Here is a 20,737-nt window from a genome sequence, read left to right on the forward strand (position 1 = left end):
ATTTATTTTTGCTACGTTAGGAATATAAGCTTAAAAAACACTCTGAAAAAAAGGTTGGCATCTTTCACATGCAAAAAGCTATAGATACCTTTAAGCCTCTTCCTGTTCTCCTTTTCAATCTGAGAAATTCAGACCTACCTTATCTTACCTCTCCTATTCTCCCCTGCCTCCATTTCTAGATTTGAGATGTACTAAGAGGAGTCAGCATCCCTTAAAAGCATCACTTAAAATATTACCTATTATACATATTACCGTATTATTTTATACAGAGCAAAATAGTATAGAGCCATTTCTCCTGCAAAATGACTAAAGGCAGCCGCATCCCCCCTAAAGCAAATAAACAAGCTGGCCTAACCATGCAAGAGGTTGCAGATTTTCCTTTCCTTGTTGCCATGCCAACCACTCACTGCTCGCTGCCATTTCCCTGAGCTCCGCAGAGAGAGGAGTGTGCACAGCAGAGTTATTTAGCATTCAAAGGTGGCTCTGCAGAAAACCACACAGCCTCGCTGCGAAGTGTCTAGGCCTGGCGGCACCAATGGGGGAGAACAGAAAATGGGGATCTTTTCGCTGTTTTCCTTCCAAGGGTTAGGCACCTGGGGCCGGAACAAGGGACAAAGACAAGGATTGACAGAAAAGGCAGCTGCATGAGGTTCGTATCTTTCACGTTTGTTTTATCCAATGTGATCCCTCTGATAGATGAAGCAGGTTGTCACTGTTAGCTTGAATCATAAGGTGTCTCTTGTCTTGTTGATGAGTAGAAGGATGTGAACCTACTTTGGAACAGCTTACGTGGACGTTATAATAAAGTACTGCGTCTCTTACTCTTGGTGAGGTATGAGCACGTATACAGCAAGCACTGCCAGCTGAAGCTTCGGATGTTTTACAAATTAGAGGAACAGATAGGCCCGGGGTAAAGTTTTTCTTTCTATGTAGTTATAGGGTAGTTCGTTCCATGTAAATATCTCTTTACTCTTCACTGGAAGTCTTAAAGTAAGATGAGATTTTTGTCTAAGAGTCATTCTGAATCCAAATAGGAGGAAAACTTGGTTTCTGAAGACTTGTTTCAGTTAAACCCAATGACTCAACAAATTGAAGTATAATTGTATTCCTTGGGATTTTAATTACCTACAAACACTTCAACTTGTGAAAAGCAGGGCTCTAACACAATGTAATATGATATTTAAAAACTAAGGTTAATTTGCATTCACGTTTACGCTTGTGTACACTCCTCAAGAAAACCACTCCCAGGCGCTACGGATTCAATCTCCCTATTTTTTTTATTTGTCTTGCATTGTGCTAAATGTCAGAACTACATGACAAGCACTTTTAAAAAGTATTTTTTCAGACTCATTGGTCCACTGACACTTGAAAATTATTTTGTTGAATCTGAGTCTTCATGCAGCAGACTTGTGCTAACAATTTAGGCTTATTAGGAAAAATTATTCTATCTGGCTTGTTTTTGAGTATAAATATAACTAAATTACCATTTTATTTTTCACTTCACCCTTCCTCCCATACTATGTTTTCAGAAATATTGTCAAGTTTTCTACTCTTTCCTGCTGTCTAATTTACATCTTGGCATCATATTTTGTTTGTTTTTCAGTTTGACATTAAAAAAAAAATCCCCATTTAAAGAAAAATTCTAAGCAGTTTCTAAAATATTTTTTTTTAAATTTGTAGTGAACAGATGAAAATAACAGTAATAGAAATGAGTCTCTAGATTCATTTTTGGACTATCTAAGCCTTTGTTTTGGTCAGGATTGTGCACGGCCTGTATCTTTCAGTTGTTATATTTCCAAGTATTCTCACTAAAGAGAAAAAAGATTAATAGGGTTTTGAATGAGTAAGTTGCTCTAATACCTTGAGAATATATTCATCAACAAACGATGTGTTTTTTAAAAAGTGTTAGATATAGGTTTATATTCTTTGTTATACTTCCTGTGTATGTCTGAGAAAAATAGTTGCTGCCATCTACCAAATGCCATGGTGAGATTCGGCTTTGGGTTTGATTGTATTGCCATCAAGAGGTGAGTAAACGACTGAGGAGTGCCCCGCAGTTACTTCTCTCTCTTTCCTCTCCAAGCTATTGAGATAAACTGACTCTTTCCGCTTCACTGTGCCAAGCCTTTTTCTCTTCTCTCCTTCCCTCACACTTCACTGCTCTTAGTACATTACATAAAGGCACGTGCTTGGCCTGTCAGGGTGTCTGGAAATCCTATCAGGAGCAGACGCACAAACAACTGGTGCTGCAATGCAGACCTGCCAGTTTCAGCATCATCTGCCCTGGCATCAAAAGTCCTGAGGGAAAGGACACTGAGCCGCATGCTGCTGGCTCACCGTGCGGCTTATCTCACTGAATGAGTCACCATTCAACAACACTACTAGGAAATAGTTCAAAAACCGGCCAAGCTGATGAGCAAAGAACGAGGGAAGCATGTGCCTTAGGTTCTCATGCAACTGCTAACAAATACGCAAATGCTTAATGCTGATAAGAACCCAGAAATAAGAGGGAAATACAGCTCATCCCAGAACTTCTCAAAACTCGAAAAAGAAAGGCAATGGGGGTGAATAGAAAAATCATCTTTAATAGAAATGGTTCAGCCTCAACCCCCTGAAAGTTAGACTCAAGTCTTTCAGTCTGATTTTTCAGTTTGGAAACACAGGTCAGGACAGTGCTGGCCTAGGAGCATCTGTGATTCCCCACGTGAGCATCTTCAGCGTGAACGGTCATTTGTCTGATTGATCAAAACCCTTCTCTTTTGCAACACACGTTCCATTGTGCCCAACCAATGTGTGGTGGTTTCATTCACATGCAGCATTGTGCAACAAGAGAGGAAAAAACCTTCTGGAAAGTCACAACCCCACAGAAAATGTTCTCAGAAGTTCACAAGCAAAGGTAGAGAGCTTATGCAGATTTTATTCTCTCAAATTAGTCTTTTTCCATGCTGAACAACCCCTAGATCATGTTTATACTTAGGCAATAGCATTAATTGTAGCAAAAGCTTACTGAGGTTTCTTGCTACTTGTTTTAATTCCAGTCACTAGGTTGTAAATGCTTAGAGGTAGAACTTGGGCTTTATTCTTCTTTCTGTTCCTTTTGACATATAGTGCAGTCCTTCTTTTCTATGATAGGTGCTCATAAAGATTGTTTTAATCAAAATAAGGAAAAGAAAGTAAGTTTGGAGAATGAAAATCATGTAAACAAAAAGGTACTACAAAAATTATACCAGAGTGGGACCCATGCATTGGTGGGAAAGACTGTGTTAGAAAAAAATGCTAGGACTAAAGAGGGAAATATAGAAGTTATGAGAGGAGGTGAGATCAGAGTAAAGACCACAGGTGTGGATGAAAACAGACAGAAATTAAGTAGTAAGTCCAAAATACAGTGTTGAAAGAATACGGTGGAGGAATTGACATGATCTGAAAGTGGGAGTGGGAGTTGGGAGTAATACATCTTTACTCATGATAGTAGTAAGACACATCTAATTGGAGATATTTTCTTAATGCAAATTATTGACCAAAAAAGAATAAGAAAAGTTGGGATAAATGACCTTTCTAAGAGACACTGACTCTAACAGCTGAGAAACACATGGCTATTATAAACTTTTCATGTTCATCCTTACAAAATTGAGACCGATGTGAAAATTGGCTTAAATTGAAAATGCCACCTAAATATTCTGCAAATGGAACTTGGTAACACATGTTCTTTTAGATCCTCTGATTGTAAGATAAGGACTGCATCACTGGTCTAGGTCAGGAACACAAGTCAGTCTCATTTCCGACAAAGGTACAATCTAAATCTTAAAGCAAATGGATATTTTAAGTCATGGACTTAATTATACTCCTTTTCTTCAAGGAGTACAGCAGTATCGTCTTGGAGAAATGTTTTGTATACTGTTTCTGAAAATCCATCTGAACAAATATCACCATGTCCTTATTTCTCTGCTTCATCTTTGAGTCTATAAAATAATTTTCAAATGATAAGTTCTTAAATAATAAATATTATTTCCATATTGAATGAATTAATAGGGAAATTTATATGTTAACTAAAGGAAAATGTTTGGATTCCAATTAGAAATTTATTTGGTTTCATTATTTAAAAAAGCTTCTTCCTGTGATCCATAATTTTCTGTCTGACATATTTGAATGAAAAGTGCTTAATTATTAAGCATTTCAATATTTAAAAGGACTTATCCAAGGAGGAAATGAATAGTAGTAAGTATTAATAATAAACTATCATTTATTTTTCTAAGTAATTAAAAAAATAAGTCATTAGATGCTTTTTCTCCCTGCTGCATTTTACATCTTAATCCCCAAATTTAAAATTTGCCTATTGGATTTTTTTTTCCATCATCTTGAAAAACAGAGATGTGACTAAAGCATTGGAAAGGTCGAAATGAACTTGCTTTCCCTAAGGCTTTACTGGAACACAAATGCTGACATGAGGGATGTGGCTTTTTCTCCAAAATATCACACTAAATAGGTAGAGATCACAAAACATACATGATATTTTTTCCAGGCCAGTTCTCACCTAAGTGAGAACTCTTATAAGTCCTGTTTGCAATAAGAGAAAAAGCAAAGAATTGAGGTTGGAGCAAATACAGTAGCCAATTGCTAGAATCACATTTTGAAAGAGGAAGTTCATTCAACTGGTATAACAACTGTCCTCTGCTCTCATAAAAATATCTTCCATCCTGCCAAAGAAAATTATAGTGCTTGAAATGCTCTGTGGACCACATTTAAATTGCACATATGCTCCAAATACATCAGAAATACTGCTCAAGAACTTGGCTGTTTTGGCCACACAGGTTTTCTTTGTAGTTGGAATTCTCTCTTTAAGGGTGACTGAAGCTACTCTAGCTGTGATTGAGATTCTATGACTGGAATCACTGGATAAATTTGTATTTAAAATTTTTAATGTGAAGAAAAAAACTTTCCCAAATTATGTTTAACTTTTTAAAGTAAATTTTAAAATGTTGAGTATTTCTTCAGTTCTGACTAGAAATGCCCGAGCCTTGAATAATAATAAAGTTTGAACTTTCCCTGTGTTTTTTGATACAACTGACGTGGAAGCAAATATATATATATATATACCTTATGTAATAAGCTGTAGCATATAAATACAAAGTGCTTTTCTTCACCAGGTCGGTGGGAAAATGAAGATTACAAAGTCTGCTTTATAGAAAGTATTTTGGAAACTCTATATGAGTAAAATGTTGAGGTGTTTCTTTTATTTTGGTCTATAAAATGTCAGGTAAGACACTTTAATTAACATAACAATTGCTTTAAAATCATCCTTCTCTTCCTGGAGCTTTTGATCACCTTCTGGCTGCTAAGCAAGTCATTTCTGCCTTTTTGTTTCATGTTGCATTTCAGAACTGTCCAAGAAAGAAAAACAACAAGGTGTTCTGGTTCCATGAGAGTTTTTACTTTTGCAGAAATGTTTTCTTTAGGACAACAACCTCAAACTACGTACTCACATAAAGCATGTAGTGGGGTGGGAGAGTCTCTGTAAAAGTTGAGAAAAAATGATGGACAGACTAGCAAGGGGAAAGAAAAGGAATCAGAGAAACCAAGCTATTTGAAGTAAAAACTAGTCAACTACTTTACAAGGCTACTGTGTATGAAATTGTAATTTCATTTTGAAACACAAAAACACAGTCCCAATTTAAAAATTTTCCTTGTATGTCAGGGAATAATTATTATTTATTTATATAGTTATTATTTGTTTCTTATCTTACTTAATGAAATTTTAATATCTGTGGTTCAAGAGAAATTTATTTAATAATATTTTCCATGGGATATATTAATCAATATGGAATATAAAATAAATCATCTTCATTTTTGAATATTTGGGCCATGAAGGAATAAAAATATTCTATTAAAGTCTTTGCTTTTTACTATCATAATGTACAAATATAACATTGGATTTGATATTTTTTCTCACTTAAAGAAAATGATCTTGCAAAATATCTTGATTTTGCTACAGAAAGGCCAGGCAGAAATTCTTTATAACCAATTGTACACATTTGGAGTTTTTCCAGTGAAAGCATTTTCCCTTTTGTGTTTTGACTAAGCTTTTATTTAATAATGCTATTAAAGAATAATAGAAGGATAATTCAGATTTATGTCTTTCTTTTCATTTTTCTTTTTGTTCAGCATAGATATTTCAGTTTTTGAAATTTCATAGTGTAATTGATTTCACTGTACCTTCCTCCATAAAATTATTGAAATGTGGTTCTCTGGGTACATACATTCAGTTATAATTTGAAAATTATAAAAAATTACCTCATCTATTTAATAGTGACAATGTCTGCTAAGCGCTAATAACAAGAGAGTCTTTGGGATAATATTTTGTAGAGCTACCATGTCAAAAATAAAGGAGGCAGTTATCAGGATGAACAATCACTTATTTAAAACATTCCTAGTTCATGAGAGATTTGCTAAGAAGAAAGTATTTAAGGTTGATGATTGCTGATACTTACACATTCATTCTTGGAAACATATTAGGACGGGAGGTTTAAGCAAACCATGATTATGCAGAAGTCATGTGGGTTTCCCCTGTGCTGATCGAGTATGTCATATGATGTATTGTGAACAAAATTGAGTTTTCTATCACGTGGTTTCTAAATTCTATATGTCTGGGTTACAAGACCTCCAAAGACTTAAATGATTCCAGGAATGACATCAAGGAGCAAACAAAAGTTAACCAAATTGTTGATTTTTACCGTTTTATTGTCACAAACATAGTTTCTCCAAGAAGAAAGATCCAGGTTTACAGCAGTAACTAGTAAAGATTATTCTTGATATATAGAGACTTTATATTTGAAAAGTTCCATTCCACTGACATGTTTTTAGAATCTAGAATTTTTTCCGTCATGTCTTCCGTCTCATATTCCTAGGTTTTACAGCCATAAAAGCACTGATTTCTCCATAAGAAACCTTAGCCTCCAAATTCAGATGAAATTATAAACGCATAGAGATCTTCGTGGGCATGAAGGCTGGTACATGCATAAATGCACAAACACTGCTGTTTTTCTGCTCACACACACTATACTTTAAATTTCGTTTATCCCAAATTTACTGTAAGTATGAGCTTATTCAAGCGCTGTTTTATTGATATTCCACTCCTCCACTAATATTACTAAGAATGTCTCATGCTACAGTTATGTTTCGAAGCAATCCGGAAGATAATTCAATATCCCACAAGTCTACAATGTATAGACTGTGTAAGCATTGTAATGGTTTTGACAAGAAGCAAAACTGGGTATTTCAAAGTTCTAAAGGTGTTATCAATTCCCTGAGTGCCATAATGGTCATATTCAATTTACTGGTATTATAGCCACATGAAAATTTCACAGAGCAAATCTCTCTAGAAATTTCCCTTTTTCAAGGTAATTTAAGATCAATAAAATATTACAATTTTAGTTAATTAGCAAATTTTTACCAATTTGGCTGAAAACAACATAATTTTGCTTACATTACTCCATTGGAAACCCCCAACACCACCAGCAGCGAATACTTTTAACTAAAACAAATTCGATTGGGACTGCATTGGTACTGTATTTCTTTGATTTATTTTTGAGACAGTCTTACACTGTCACTCTAGCTAGAGGGCAGTGGAATTATCATAGCTCACTGAAACCTCAAACTTCACGCAATTCTCCTGCCTCACCCCCCCACCCCCCAAGTAGCTGGGCCTACAGGTGTGCATCACCACACGTGACTAATTTTTCTTTTTCTTTCTTTTTTTTTTTTTTTTTAGTGTATGGGTTCCCACTCTTGCTCAGGCGGGTCTCAAGCAATCCTACCTCCACCTCCCTGAGTGCTAAGATTATAGGCATGAGTCACCACAACTGGCCATAGTTTACTGTATTTCTTTTGCATAAATGTGTGTGTGGTTTTTTTTTCTTCTGATTTTTATCTGGGCCCTGAAAATTAGAAGCAAAATTTTTCAATAGGTACTTCTTCTGATCTGTGCTGTTCTAATTACTTTTGATTCCATAGTACAATATCCTTAACCTACGGCATTGGTTCACTGATAATCACAGTAATTTACTGTACTTTCCTCCTTGTCCAAATGTGAATGCTGTTAAGCTCCAAAGACTTAATTTGAATATATTTAAGGTGTAATATTACATAAGGTTGTGAATTTGAGCACATAAGTTGAGGTAGGGAAAAAAGAGGGGCAGGGGAATTCTATAATCACACCTTCCACTGGCAATCCTAGCTCACCAGTTTGCAAGTGCATTTTTGGAGGGATCAGTCAAATTCTGTGCCCATTATTAGTAAATCTCAAAGAACAAAAACATGTCCTTCAACAAGATTGCCCACCTTCCACACAATGTACTGTGGGAACACCATGTTTTCCCACCTTTGTGTTCCCTGTAATGACTAAGCATAGCTACATTGTCTATAGCATGAGCAAAATGAATTCTCTTTAATTCAGGGACCCTTCAGATCTGAACTTTGTACAATCATAATTCCTTTCTCTTCCATGCATTTATCTGCATTAACTTTACCTCAAATGCATTTTCCCCATAAATTTCTCCTTATAATCACCACATCTTTGTAAGAAATCTCCAGAAGAAAAAGCTCCAGGCAAAGATCTATAGCTGCAGGGTTAGCCAGTGTGACACTCTGAGATTAACAGAAGCCTGTCTCGGGTGGGACACGCCAATGCTGGCCTCTTTAATTAATGCAAAGGTGCCGGGGAAACAAACAAACAAAGCCCAGCAATTTGCTCTTTTAATTTCCTTCATCACCAGTTAATTGCAGGAAATAGTTTCAGAAGAGCCATTTACTCTCCAAATTAAGCCAGGAGTAGAAGCGGGAAACTTTGCTTCTGTCCCTATTTTTGTGAATTTGTCCAGGGTCTTTGTTTAGCAGAGCGCTTCCAGCTGCACAGGGCCTTCCTTGTTGACTCGTTTCCATCAGCAGCAGCAATTAGCATCGGTTTCCTAGGCAACCATTCTGTATCCTACTGAGAAAAACCTTTTCTTGACAGGCGTGTTCTGACTAAAATTATTTTGTTTTCCTTCTTCCACAAGTGTACGGTAAGCTTTTTTGTCATTTCTTTTAACACAGCATTATTATACTGGAGATTCTTAAAAGCAGAAACATTTACTGACTTTTATACTGCATACGGTTGGATTGATGGTCAATGTCAGTTGCGTCTCTCTTAGCCATCTGAAAGAAATCAACAAAAATATGTTCTCAGGCAGATGCCAAGGTGCTTGGCATTTTTGTTCACAGTGTAAGTGGTGATGTAAGTCACAGTTCAAGTGACTGTGATCCTGATGAAAAAATCCAAAGGTTATACATTCCAAACCACACTTGTGTATGAATCTATCCATGATGTTAGATATTACTCAGAAGCAAGTGGAAACTTTCAGGACTGTTGAAAAAAAAATTTCAATCTATTGCTTTTATTACTAATCAACAAAGAAATATCAATAGGTTTACATAACAAAATAACTGAACCAAAAAGAAATGTGCTAAAAACAAAAGTATGTGCTAAAACCACAGCCTGAAACTGTCTTAAAATTTTTGACATGACACATAGTAGACAAACCAGCATCAAAGGAAAAACAGAGGGCCATGATGGTTATACAGGCTGAGCCTGAGGATACAACAGTAGAGTAAAATTTATGTACATTTTATCATTTTAGTTTGCGTTATAAGAGGCAGGAACCTGAATATTGTCTGTTAGGCATTGGCCCAACATTCAAGCAAGGAGATACTTACTGGATAAAATGACAGAATCATCACAATGTCTTATCAAAACTCTTAGGTCTTATCAACCAAATGTTGATTATAGAATTAGAAATAAGCCCTTGATATATATTATTTTATTTAATTGTCACACCACATCAAAGGATGGACACCGCTTTTATTCCTGCTTTACAGACAGGTTAGAGAGATTATCACTTAACCAAGGCCTCGTGGCTAGTAAGAGAGGGAAACAGAATTTCATCCCAGGTTTTCTGACACCAGAACCTACTCTGTTTTTTTTTTTATTTGTTTGTTTGTTTTGAGACAAAGTCTTATTTTGTTGCCCTCAGCGGAGTGCAGTAGCATCATAGTTCACAGCAACCTCAAACTCTTGGGTGCAAGTGATTCTCTTGCATCAGCCTCCAAAGTTGCTGAGACTACAGATACCCACCACAGTGCCCCACTATTTTTTAAAGGTAGAGTCTCACTCTGGCTCAGGCTGATCTCGAACATGTGAGCTCAGGCAATCCACTCACCTCGGCCTCCCAGAGTGCTAGGGTTACAGGAATGAGCCACCACATCTGGCCAGAACCTATAAAATATTTGTACTACACTGATGTAAATCACAGTGATGTTTGAATGGGATAATAAGTTACATTTATCCATTATTTTGCCAGTTTTCTCATCTAGACAATGTTTAAATGTGTGGATTAAATAATATCAACAAGAAATGATTGTGCCTATTTTAACAACTTGTTCAGTAATCTTGTTTAACAGTGTGATGTTTATTCATTAGCCGAAATGTAAGTAGCTTAGTGTAATACTGTTTGGGTTTTATCAAGTAACTGTCTGTGGATGAGAGTATGACTCAATTATCTCCTGTATATGTTTCCACCACTATTATTTTCCCAATCCTGAGAAAGAATATTATTTCTTTCCAGAATTCAATTTATCTAGTGGAGACTGCTTCAATACTCTTTCATGAATATTGACCCCATTTCTGTTTTCTAGAAAGGGTTTTAAAAATAGACTTCATTTTTTGTCTTCAAGTGTATTCCTGGTCTGCTATGTCCTATTATTCTGTTCCCTGGATTAAATTTTTAAGTCCTTTATTATATCAGCCTATAATCAATCACTGTGTTTTTTAAAAATTAGGTGATGAATTTGATTTAGAGAAGTTACCTTGAGTGTTCTCCTTATAAGTGACTTGCAGATAGATTCGCTTACTAGATTAGTTCCAGGGCATCATTCAGTTTGCCTAGCTATGACATGATTTTACAACTATAAGATTTTTTGGTATTACTTGTAGAAACTATAACATTATCATATTAACACTACTGATAAAATAAAAAGTTAATGTGCAAGCACTGGTTATAAGGTTCTCACTGTAATACAAAAACTATTGCGGGCGGTGCCTGTGGCTCAACAGAGTAGGGCCCCGGCCCCATATGCCGGAGGTGGCTTGTTCAAACCCAGCCCTGGCCAAAAACTACAAAAAAGAAAAACTATTGCAAGTTACACTGACATCCTGACATCCATTCACAAAAGAGAGAGTAGAAATACACATCACACTCTTTGCCTAAGATAATTTCTAACGTAAACTAAAAATGTCCACTTCCAGAATGTTTTAGAAATTCAAAAGAAAGGTAATTAGGACTTCCAAATATCAGATAACAAGAAGAAAATCAATCTTATCTATCAATTATATATAATAGATCATAGTGTCCAAATTTATACACATTCTAGATTTATCCCTAACCTTCTAAGCAACTAAGTTTTATTTATTTTCCTCCCATAAGTTTGGAAGGAAAAGCATAAAAATAAAATAGAAAGTAGAAAAACGAATAGAAGGTACAACAAGTAACCAATGATAAATTAAAATATGGTCTAATTTCCTACTTCAAAGAGAATTTTTCATATTGCTAATTGTCCTGAAGGGTAGACAGAGTTACTGTGCCGTTTGGAACTCTTGTCTAGAAGACAGTCCTGAACTGGGACCTGCTGGCAGGAATCTCAGGCAGATGGTAGCCCAAGACCTACACAGCCAGGAAATTGGGTATGAAGCCAGCAAATAAATCACAAAGACAATATTTACTCCCCTCATAACTCTGTCTGTTAAAAAAAAAAAAATACTTTACGTGGCCACCAACATAGTCATCAACATGAGTGATGTTGGATAAACTGTATTATCAGATGGTTAGACTAATAGTAACCTAGTTGGGCTAGATCCTTAGTGCATATCACTATGTTCTTTCTTTAAAAATAGTAAGACTCAGCAGAATGCAAAACTAGGGAAGAATAAAGATACCTTTGCAAAGATCTGTCTGGAAGTCTTCATTTTGTTTGAGCTCCTTGATGTGCCAAGCCTGTTCTATATGATTATGCAATTGAGTTCCCACAACTACCTCTTTGACAAATACCATTAATATTTCCATCCTATGGGTGAAGCCTTGAAGCACAATGAGTTTAAGTAAATCTCTCAGGATAAAATAAACAGAAAGTAACAATGATGTAGTCTGTCTCATTGAAGTCTATGAGACTTCTACCGTACACTAAAAAGACAGTAAGCCATAGATTGGATGGATGGGTGGGTGGATGGATGGATGGTTGGGTAGATGGAGAGACGCATTAATAGATAAATGGAGAAACTGTATACAAATCACACACACATCGTAACCATTACATTTTATTTTTATAGGTCTGATTTTGAGACTGTCTTCTCTTGTCTTCTATGTTTGGTTGGCACATTTACCCCTAATATTCCCTGAACTTGAGGCTGCAAAGTATATCGCATCGGTATATGACCAAAATTTTTTGAAACCTTGCTAACATGCTAAAACTCTTTCAGAAATAATTTAATCAACTTGTCAATGTTCACTTTCATCTTTGAATAACAGAAGTTCGAATTAGGGCTCTAGTTCCACAGAAATGACACTCCCAACATAGAGGAAATACTCAATCACATTTCATTTACTTTTAGTATATAAGGGACTTTACAATATCTTAGTTCTTTCAAAATTGATATTTTAGGTATGATACTTTTAATAAGAATATCCAATTTTCTGGTCTAACCCTCTGTTTCCTCCTCTACAAAATAGGAGCAATAATAGCAAATAACTTGTTAAGATAATGAGGACAAACCCCTTAGCAAAGTATTTAGCACATGAGGAACACTATAATGTTTCTTAAATGCTGCTTCTACCTCTGTTACTGCTGCCTAGAATAGAGTGTGTGAAGTGCATCCCTTAAGAATAAACATAGTCACGTGTCTAGGAAAAAATCAATTAGCTAAACAGATAAAGGCAAATACTCTTAATCAGGTAATCCGGCTTTTAAAATTCAGATAAATTCTGTCCAAGCGGATTGCTGATTCCAAAAGCCTAGGGTGGGGTGTGGAAGGCTTTCCAACGGAGGCAGAATATAAATGAGCCCCCCAGGTAACAACAGGTAGCTTGTAAGTGTGCAAAGTTTGATTGTGAGCTATAATAGAATTTCAAGAAAAATGTATTCTGATAATTTTACTAAAATTATGAGAAAAAATATCCCACCACTCTTCCTTTTATCCAGTATAACTTATTTCTCAGAGTGCCATAATTGGGCTTATTTCCTTAGTATTGTACATACTTTTATATAAAGAAGATGGAAAGTGAAAGTCTGTAAAATCTATATCTATTCTAAAATATATTTCTGATTTCAAAAAGCTACTTCTATTTTTGGTTGATGATATGAGGATATAAACATCATTTCCTTAATCTTTTTGACTAGGTTATGCAAAATTAACTTTGATTTGCTCCAGTGGAAGACATTTCAAGCTAAAAACTACTTATCTGGAATCTTACAGACTGATCATTTTAATGACAAGCTTCTTTTTCTTAAATGAAACCATTGCCCTTATAAGATGGGTTTATACCAAATGGCCTTAAACATCCTTCCAAGACTATCTAGAAAAAGTAGTAGCTCTTTATAAAGAGACCGTCAGATATAAAATATAAAGAGACCATCAGATATATCATTACTTATTCAAATTTAATCTTTCCAAGTTTTTCATAATTTATCTTATCCCTGCTCATCTGGAAAATGTCATCTAATCACAAATATACATTTCAAGGCATCTTCATGTTTTAAATCATACTGTCTTTGCAAATCAGCATACAAATTTGAATGATATTTTCTAGACTAATATAAGAAACTATGAAATGCATTAAGGTTAAATTCAAAATGAATCCTCTCTTCTGTCTTTGAATCTATTTTACAGGGTTCACAGATATTAAATTGTTTCTATATGTGTTAACAGCTCTTTCAAAATAAAGCACCATGCAAATTAAGTAATTTTCTTAGTTCTGTGTTCATTTTGTTTAGCTTAGGTCCCAAAATGCTGATTTCTTTTCTTCTTTTTTTAGTATATATATATATATATATATACAGTATATGTTTATGTTATATATGTGTTTCTGTTTTATCTGCAGTTAAACAGTATATTGTCCTTTGATGGGGGAACAGTGAAAATGAAGTTAAATCCATGGTACTCTTGGGTTCCTTTTCCTCGTGGCTGTTTTAGGCTTCTCATTGCCGTATTTTCTTTTGTTACTCTTCATTACAGAGGAGGTGTCTGCAAGGATAGTTCAAGTAGTCACTGCTGAGGCTGTTGCGGTCCTGAAAGGTGAACAAGAAAAAGAATCTCAGCATAAAGACCAGCCTGCACCTCTGCCTCTAGGTAAGTGGGAAGAGCCTCCGGTCAGGTGGCTCATTTGCTGCACCTGATCACAGGCTAAAGTCTTCATCTTCCAAAGATAAGCTACAATTTATACTTTGCCTTTGCCTGTACCATTCATCAAACTCACCTACTGGAATGTATTGGGACCTATTTTTCACCTTTTTCAACCTGTTCATTGTGGTATTTGGGTAGGTTTTTAGTTAGGGTGGTAAGCTTATAGTTAGACTTTTCCATAAATGGCTCTTCATATTTCATTTTCTGGATCACTACCGACAGTTGTTATAAAAATGAAGCCAATGCATTTTTATTTAACGAACCTCACCCATAAGGAAAATGTATTAAGACTTTTGTTCAAGGTGATTGTTGCCCTTTATGGATTTTGGTGAATGATTATCTACACTATAGCTGTGCTTGGATCTTCCTGGCTTCCTCAAGCTATAACCAGAGCTTTGTTATAATCCCCTGACTTTGTATTTCAGACAAGGTACCTCTTTCATCTAAGGGCACTGAATACCACTGCCCTATCCCTTCGCCGCAAGTCAAAAGCCCTCCAGGGCAAGACAAATACTGAAACGCTTACTTGCCAATGTAAACTCTCTGCTGAGGGCTGTTGCCCCTACTGATCAATTGATTGACAGACAAAAATAGTTGTATCTGAATATACGTGAAGAAATACAAGAGAGGAAGCTCTTTTAAATTCAACAGATATGTTTACCTTAAAGTTATATATACCCGATCCATAGGTATGGTTTTTAAGGTCTAAAATTACCACATATCCATATTAGCCTCTCTTATAGGCTAATCCATCCTTAATATTTGCTTTTATGATTGGTACCCCTTTGTCTGTTAAAAAGGAAGGAATAAGAATAGTCTTCCCTCCCAGAGTAATAATTTAGAATATACTCAATATGGTATTTTTAATGCTGATTTTTTTTTAATTATCAAGGACTATTTTTCTCTTAAGAAAAAATGTTTTTTGTTTTTTGTTTTTTTTTTAAACGTAATCTGAAACAGTAACCTTCAGTCTATTCTTCACTTTTATTCTTTGCAATAAAACTCAATTTTTTTTAATTTGAAATTTTAAAATATGCCATAGAGAAGCCCACAGAATAAGAATCTAAGCAGTCATCTGTCATCCCAAAGCTGCCTCTACTAACTGGTTTATGAAACCGAAATTTGCGTAATCTTTAAAATAGATTTTACCACTGGCTTTAAATGAGAAATATTTCCTTTTGAACGTCCTTACTTTCATATGAAGGGTCATAAAGAAGGTAAGTGTCTTGAAAAGGAAAACTTGGAGTTAACTGTGAATGAATTACATGTTAGCACCTTCCTTTGTTCCTTCTTCACATATAGTGCCAAGGCCAGAAGGTCACTCAGCCTCTACTACAACCACATGGTTTATGCCTAAAGATTGCCTCAGGGGCGGCGCCTGTGGCTCAGCGGGTAGGGCACCGGTCCCATATGCCGGAGGTGGTGGGTTCAAACCCAGCCCCAGCCAAATTAAAAAAAAAAAAAAAAAAGATTGCCTCAGGCTATGAAATCTTCAATTTTTGCTTTCTGAACATACATAGCAAAAGATGGGTTTTGACATTAGACTCAATGGACAAATGTTTAAAAGTAAGTCCCCTAAAATAACTCTTAAGTGATCAAGGTAAAATCTATTTCTAGATCAAGTACTTTAGCAATAGAGAATTTTAATATTTTTCTCAGTCTACCTAAATCCAAACTGAAATGACTGTGTCTTTACATGTTAAATTAGGGCAAAAAATGAAATATTTTATTAATTGAACAAATAGACACAATTAATGAGATTAATGATAGAATTTTAGCAGGCACTTAATCCATTTTTTATAGAGAAGAAAAAATAACTGGGGAACAATATTAAATGTTTGTCTCTCTTTTTTCTGTTTTTGAGACGGAGTCTCACTTTGTCAACGTTGGTAGAGTGTTGTGGTGTCACAGCTCACAGCAACCTCAAACTCTTGGGCTGAAATGACCCTCTTGCCTCAGCCTCCTGAGTAGCTGGGACTACAGGCATTTGCCACAACACCTGACTATTTGTCTTATTTTTTGGATTAAAAAATATATAAACCAATTAGTGGGCCTAAAAATAAATCAAATGCAGCTTACTATTAAATCTTTTCCTGAATTTTACAGAGAGGCCTTTTTTAAATGGCAAAACTGCCTCCACATCTACCAGCCTAATAGGATTAATAATTGTATCTCATTTTTCCATTGTTTGATCTTTAGCAGCTGAAGAAACCCCTAATCTGCCTCCTTCTCCACCTCCGTCACCAGCCTCAGAACAGACTATCACAGTGGAAGAAGGTAAGATCTACTGGACTTTTCAAGGTTTGTCTTCCAATAAACGGTATATAATCCACTTCAATCCATAGCACTGGACTTTGGTTTTGGTTAATATGTAATTTACCCAAGCTTTGGAGTTGTCTGTTTGAAATAGTCAAGAGGAAACAATGACCTTCAATAATCACTTATCTATATAAAATTAGGGGTAAAGGAATATGATAAATAAAAAAGAAGAAATCATTTGATAAAAGAAAAGATAACTTTGTGTTTAGTTCCTTGCTATAATAACTATAGAGATGCCATTTATTTTAGATAGAGTGCTTTTACAGGAAAGATGCAATCCTGTTTTGTAAGTGACTAAACAAATATATATATTATATATACACATTGAAAAATATATAAATGTAATATATAGATATAGATATAAAAATGTAATCCCCATTATAGTAATATATAATTATTAGGTCAGATTAGGGTCAGATTTATTGATAAAATCAGTACTTCCCTTGTAGAAATACCAAAAATTGTCCCTGTTTTCCTATAATATTGCCAAGACCTACCCCAGAGCTTGACCCATAATAAACTCAATAAATATTAATGAATAAATGAAGAAGTTCATGAATGAACCTGCTATTGAGAGCAGTGAACTGGAAGCTGAGATCATGGCTTCTTTCCTGCTGAGACCTATTACTGTCCATGAATTTATTTATGCACTTACTCAACAGGAATGTCATGTCAGCTTTTTAGTTCTCCTTGGTAAGACAGAGGGATGCCTTTGAAGAATAGTCATTCAGAATTTGAGATAAAAGGCACTACTTAAAAGGAAACCATTACTGGTTCTCTAACTTAGTTCATTTAACTTTTGTACATTGTTTGAGAGTTAGAGGGATAAGCAGAGGAGAATTCCAGCTCAGTTGTTTCAATGTAATTTTGTTTTCCTAGACTAAAACCAGAATTTAAAAACTATTCAATTGATTTCTTCACTTATCTTTTCTTCTGTTGTCACTTTAGAGATCATTTCACTATGTTAAAAACTAAACATTTATCACAGACTTATCTTTTTGTAATTTGTAATTAGGTTCAGTTAAAATATGCTTTGATTTCCTATATATAAAAATCTAATTACTAAACCATATATTATCAACTCCAATATAATGAAGTTTTATCACAAATTAATAAATCTAAGCTATTTTAAGCAAGGTTTTTTTTCTTATATTAGGGCTTTTCCCCACCTTGATTTACTGCCTGAAATTATGTTAAACAAACTAAATTATTCTAAGGAATAAAGAAAGTATGGGGAAAATAATCAGCCTAACAGTCACTGATTATTAGTTAATTCCTTTAACTCATTTCCTTAAAATGTGATTTAATCTTTTACTTTATAGATTGAATGATTGAGGGGAAGCTTATGTCTATTCATTTGCACATATTGAGAACCTACAATGTTCCAGGCACTTTTCAAAGGCTGAGTGTACATTTAGGAATAAAACAGATATGATCCTTGCTTTTAAGGAGCACACTGTCTAGTGGAGAAAGAAATCCAATAAATAAGCTTATAAATAATTTAAAGTGGGATTAGCACTAAGGTAGAAAAGTATAAAGAGCTTTAAGATAGAACAAAAAGGGAAACCTTATTTCATAGGATGGTGAGGGAATGGTTAAGGAGCTGAGCCCAAAAGCATCAGGAAGTGTTTAGCCAAGAAATGGAAGGGAAGAAAGCTGTACACACGCACACAGGTGAGCAAGAAGATGAAATGTCCTGAGAACTGAAGGGGGTCTGTGGCTAATGGGCAGTGAGAAATGGAAAGTGTAGTGAAGGAGTGTCAGAGTAAGCAATGGCCCGGTGAGGTCAGCACCTGGATTTCACTCCAAATGCAGTGAGAAGCTTGACGGGAAAGTTGCACTCTCTCGGGTCATAGAAAACGTTTCTGAGCTCCTTCTTAAAGCCTTTCAAGTGCCAGAGAATCCTCTTAGCCCAGAGGGGGCGTATGATGCTGACTGTGTTCTATTCCACAAATCTGCTTGAGGTCAAGGCATTTGCTTTTTATACTCTATATGGACATTGGAGCAGAAAGTGAAGAATCAGAGTTCTCCTATCCATCTGAGAATTCACCTCGCCTGCCTCCTGGAGGGTAACATAAAACATATAATGAAAATATCAATAAATAGAACATGGAATCACTTTCACATTTTGGTAACTTAGGTGTCAGCTCTCCAGAGTGACTGTTCTTTTACATTTTGGAATGTCTTTTCCTTAAGGTGCTTCAATATATTCAGGGAAAAATGCCAATTTACTTCTTATTTAAAAATAATCGATGTTATTTTCAGACAAAACTTATATTTTTGCTTTTACAAAATGTTTTAAACCATATGAAAGCCTGATGATTTGCTTTTTTAAAGGGAAAACAATTTTTGAGATTTATGAGAAAGTATACGTGCATATTTTATAAACTCTACCTCTTTAAAGACCAGATACTATACTAACAGTAAACATGTGAAAGGTATCAGGTCTAGACAAACTATTGACTCTTTTTTTTTTTCATCTACAGTTAAATAATGTACAACAAAGTTTTTTTAAGTTAACTTTTCAGAAAATAAATCAGGGGTAAGACACAAGATTGAACTGTTCAATTTTTCAAACCAATTAGTCTATAAAGGGCCAGACCAAATTTCATCAGTCTGTTGCTTATGTATGACAACAGGTCAAATAGAAAAAGAGCAGGTGGATTTCTTTGCATTGTCTAGGAGATTATTGACTCTCCCTGACATACCCTCAAAGCAGTTTTACACTAAGGATATAGTGACTGCCACAGTCTGACCCTTTTATACTAATGGAAGAAAGTTCTTGGATAAAATTAAGTAATTCAGTGATTTTGAATATACACTTTCTTTTTAGTAATTATCAAACATTTTGAAAGCTCTTCTTTCCCAAAGGAGAAATAGTAAGATTTCACTATAAAAAAGATTAAGATGTTAATTACTGTCATTTAGGAATATTCATTTGTCACAATTAATGTAATATTATTAATTCCCAGAACATGTGCTTATTCTGGGAAACATTTACATAGGATTTTGAAGGAAAAATTAAATATGCACACTTACGAGGGACACCACGGTACCGGAAACCAATACCATACTAGTTGTGATGTTTTCAGATTAACCCCCTTTTTCTCTTCAGCCTAACCATAATGGTTGTCCCTTGGACTGAGCTGTTAGAATTTGGAAGCCTGTGCAAGTACAATGGAATCATCTGAACACAGAACCAGGTTTCCTTTTGCACACTTAGGTTTGCTCTAGAATTCTAGGGTGATGTTTTCCTGTGTTGTGGATGTGGTGACATAATAATTGCTCATCTGAGAGCAGTTTCCTCCATATCGTTCTGGGGCAGCAATAACAGTCAGCAAACTAAGGACTCCTCAGTGAAAAGCAGGCAGAATGGAAGGGGCTTGGAAATGATGGAGAGCAGGCGGGGTCAGCTACCATCAGCTGTATGCTATGATACCACAACAAGCCAAAAGAACTGAGTCATTGATACTCCAAGAGATGTAGGCTCCAAAGGGGCTGACATACCAAGGCTCAGCCTAGTGTGGCAAACCTAATGCGAATTTTCAAATCCTTTAAACAAAAAAGCTTGAATAACAGTAAACTGGAGAAAATTTGTTCCTCCATTGAAATCAGGTAAGCTTCACTTTCAAAAATTATAGTTATGCAAAAAAATTATGTAAAAGTCTAAGGTTTATGAAGTTACCCTGCCCTTCACTATATTACTTTGTTAAGTTAAATAGACTATTTCCTGGCAAAGGCAGATTCCCTAAAAGCATGTCTACTTACAGTAAAAGGATGCATGCATTCAGTCTTGCCTTTATATGGCAAAACTATGGGGAAAAATTTGTTCATTATGAAGTGAATTTGATTTTCACAAATCTCTTTAACTCCAACTTTAATATATCAACTGAAGGGGAAGAACAGAGGGATACTTGTCTGAATACACTGAAGACA

General features: G+C 35.3%; 1 protein-coding gene across 29 annotated transcripts in view; it reads left to right on the plus strand.

Annotated features, from left to right (window-relative positions):
- Positions 1-20,737, plus strand: part of MAP2 (microtubule associated protein 2) — a 299,583-nt gene that overhangs the window by 235,034 nt on the left and 43,812 nt on the right. For 22 of the 29 annotated variants that reach the window (XM_053597392.1, XM_053597404.1, XM_053597402.1 and 19 more), the window contains 2 exons: positions 14,315-14,428; positions 16,682-16,759. In XM_053597392.1, coding sequence (XP_053453367.1) covers positions 14,315-14,428; positions 16,682-16,759 — 192 coding nt within the window. Of the gene's footprint in view, positions 1-475; positions 650-14,314; positions 14,429-16,681; positions 16,760-20,737 lie in introns of those variants that run through there. The other 7 variants (XM_053597401.1, XM_053597421.1, XM_053597409.1 and 4 more) reach the window with 2 other exon arrangements.

Source organism: Nycticebus coucang, chromosome 7 (assembly GCF_027406575.1).
Source record: "Nycticebus coucang isolate mNycCou1 chromosome 7, mNycCou1.pri, whole genome shotgun sequence".
NCBI classification, from domain to species: domain Eukaryota; kingdom Metazoa; phylum Chordata; class Mammalia; order Primates; family Lorisidae; genus Nycticebus; species Nycticebus coucang.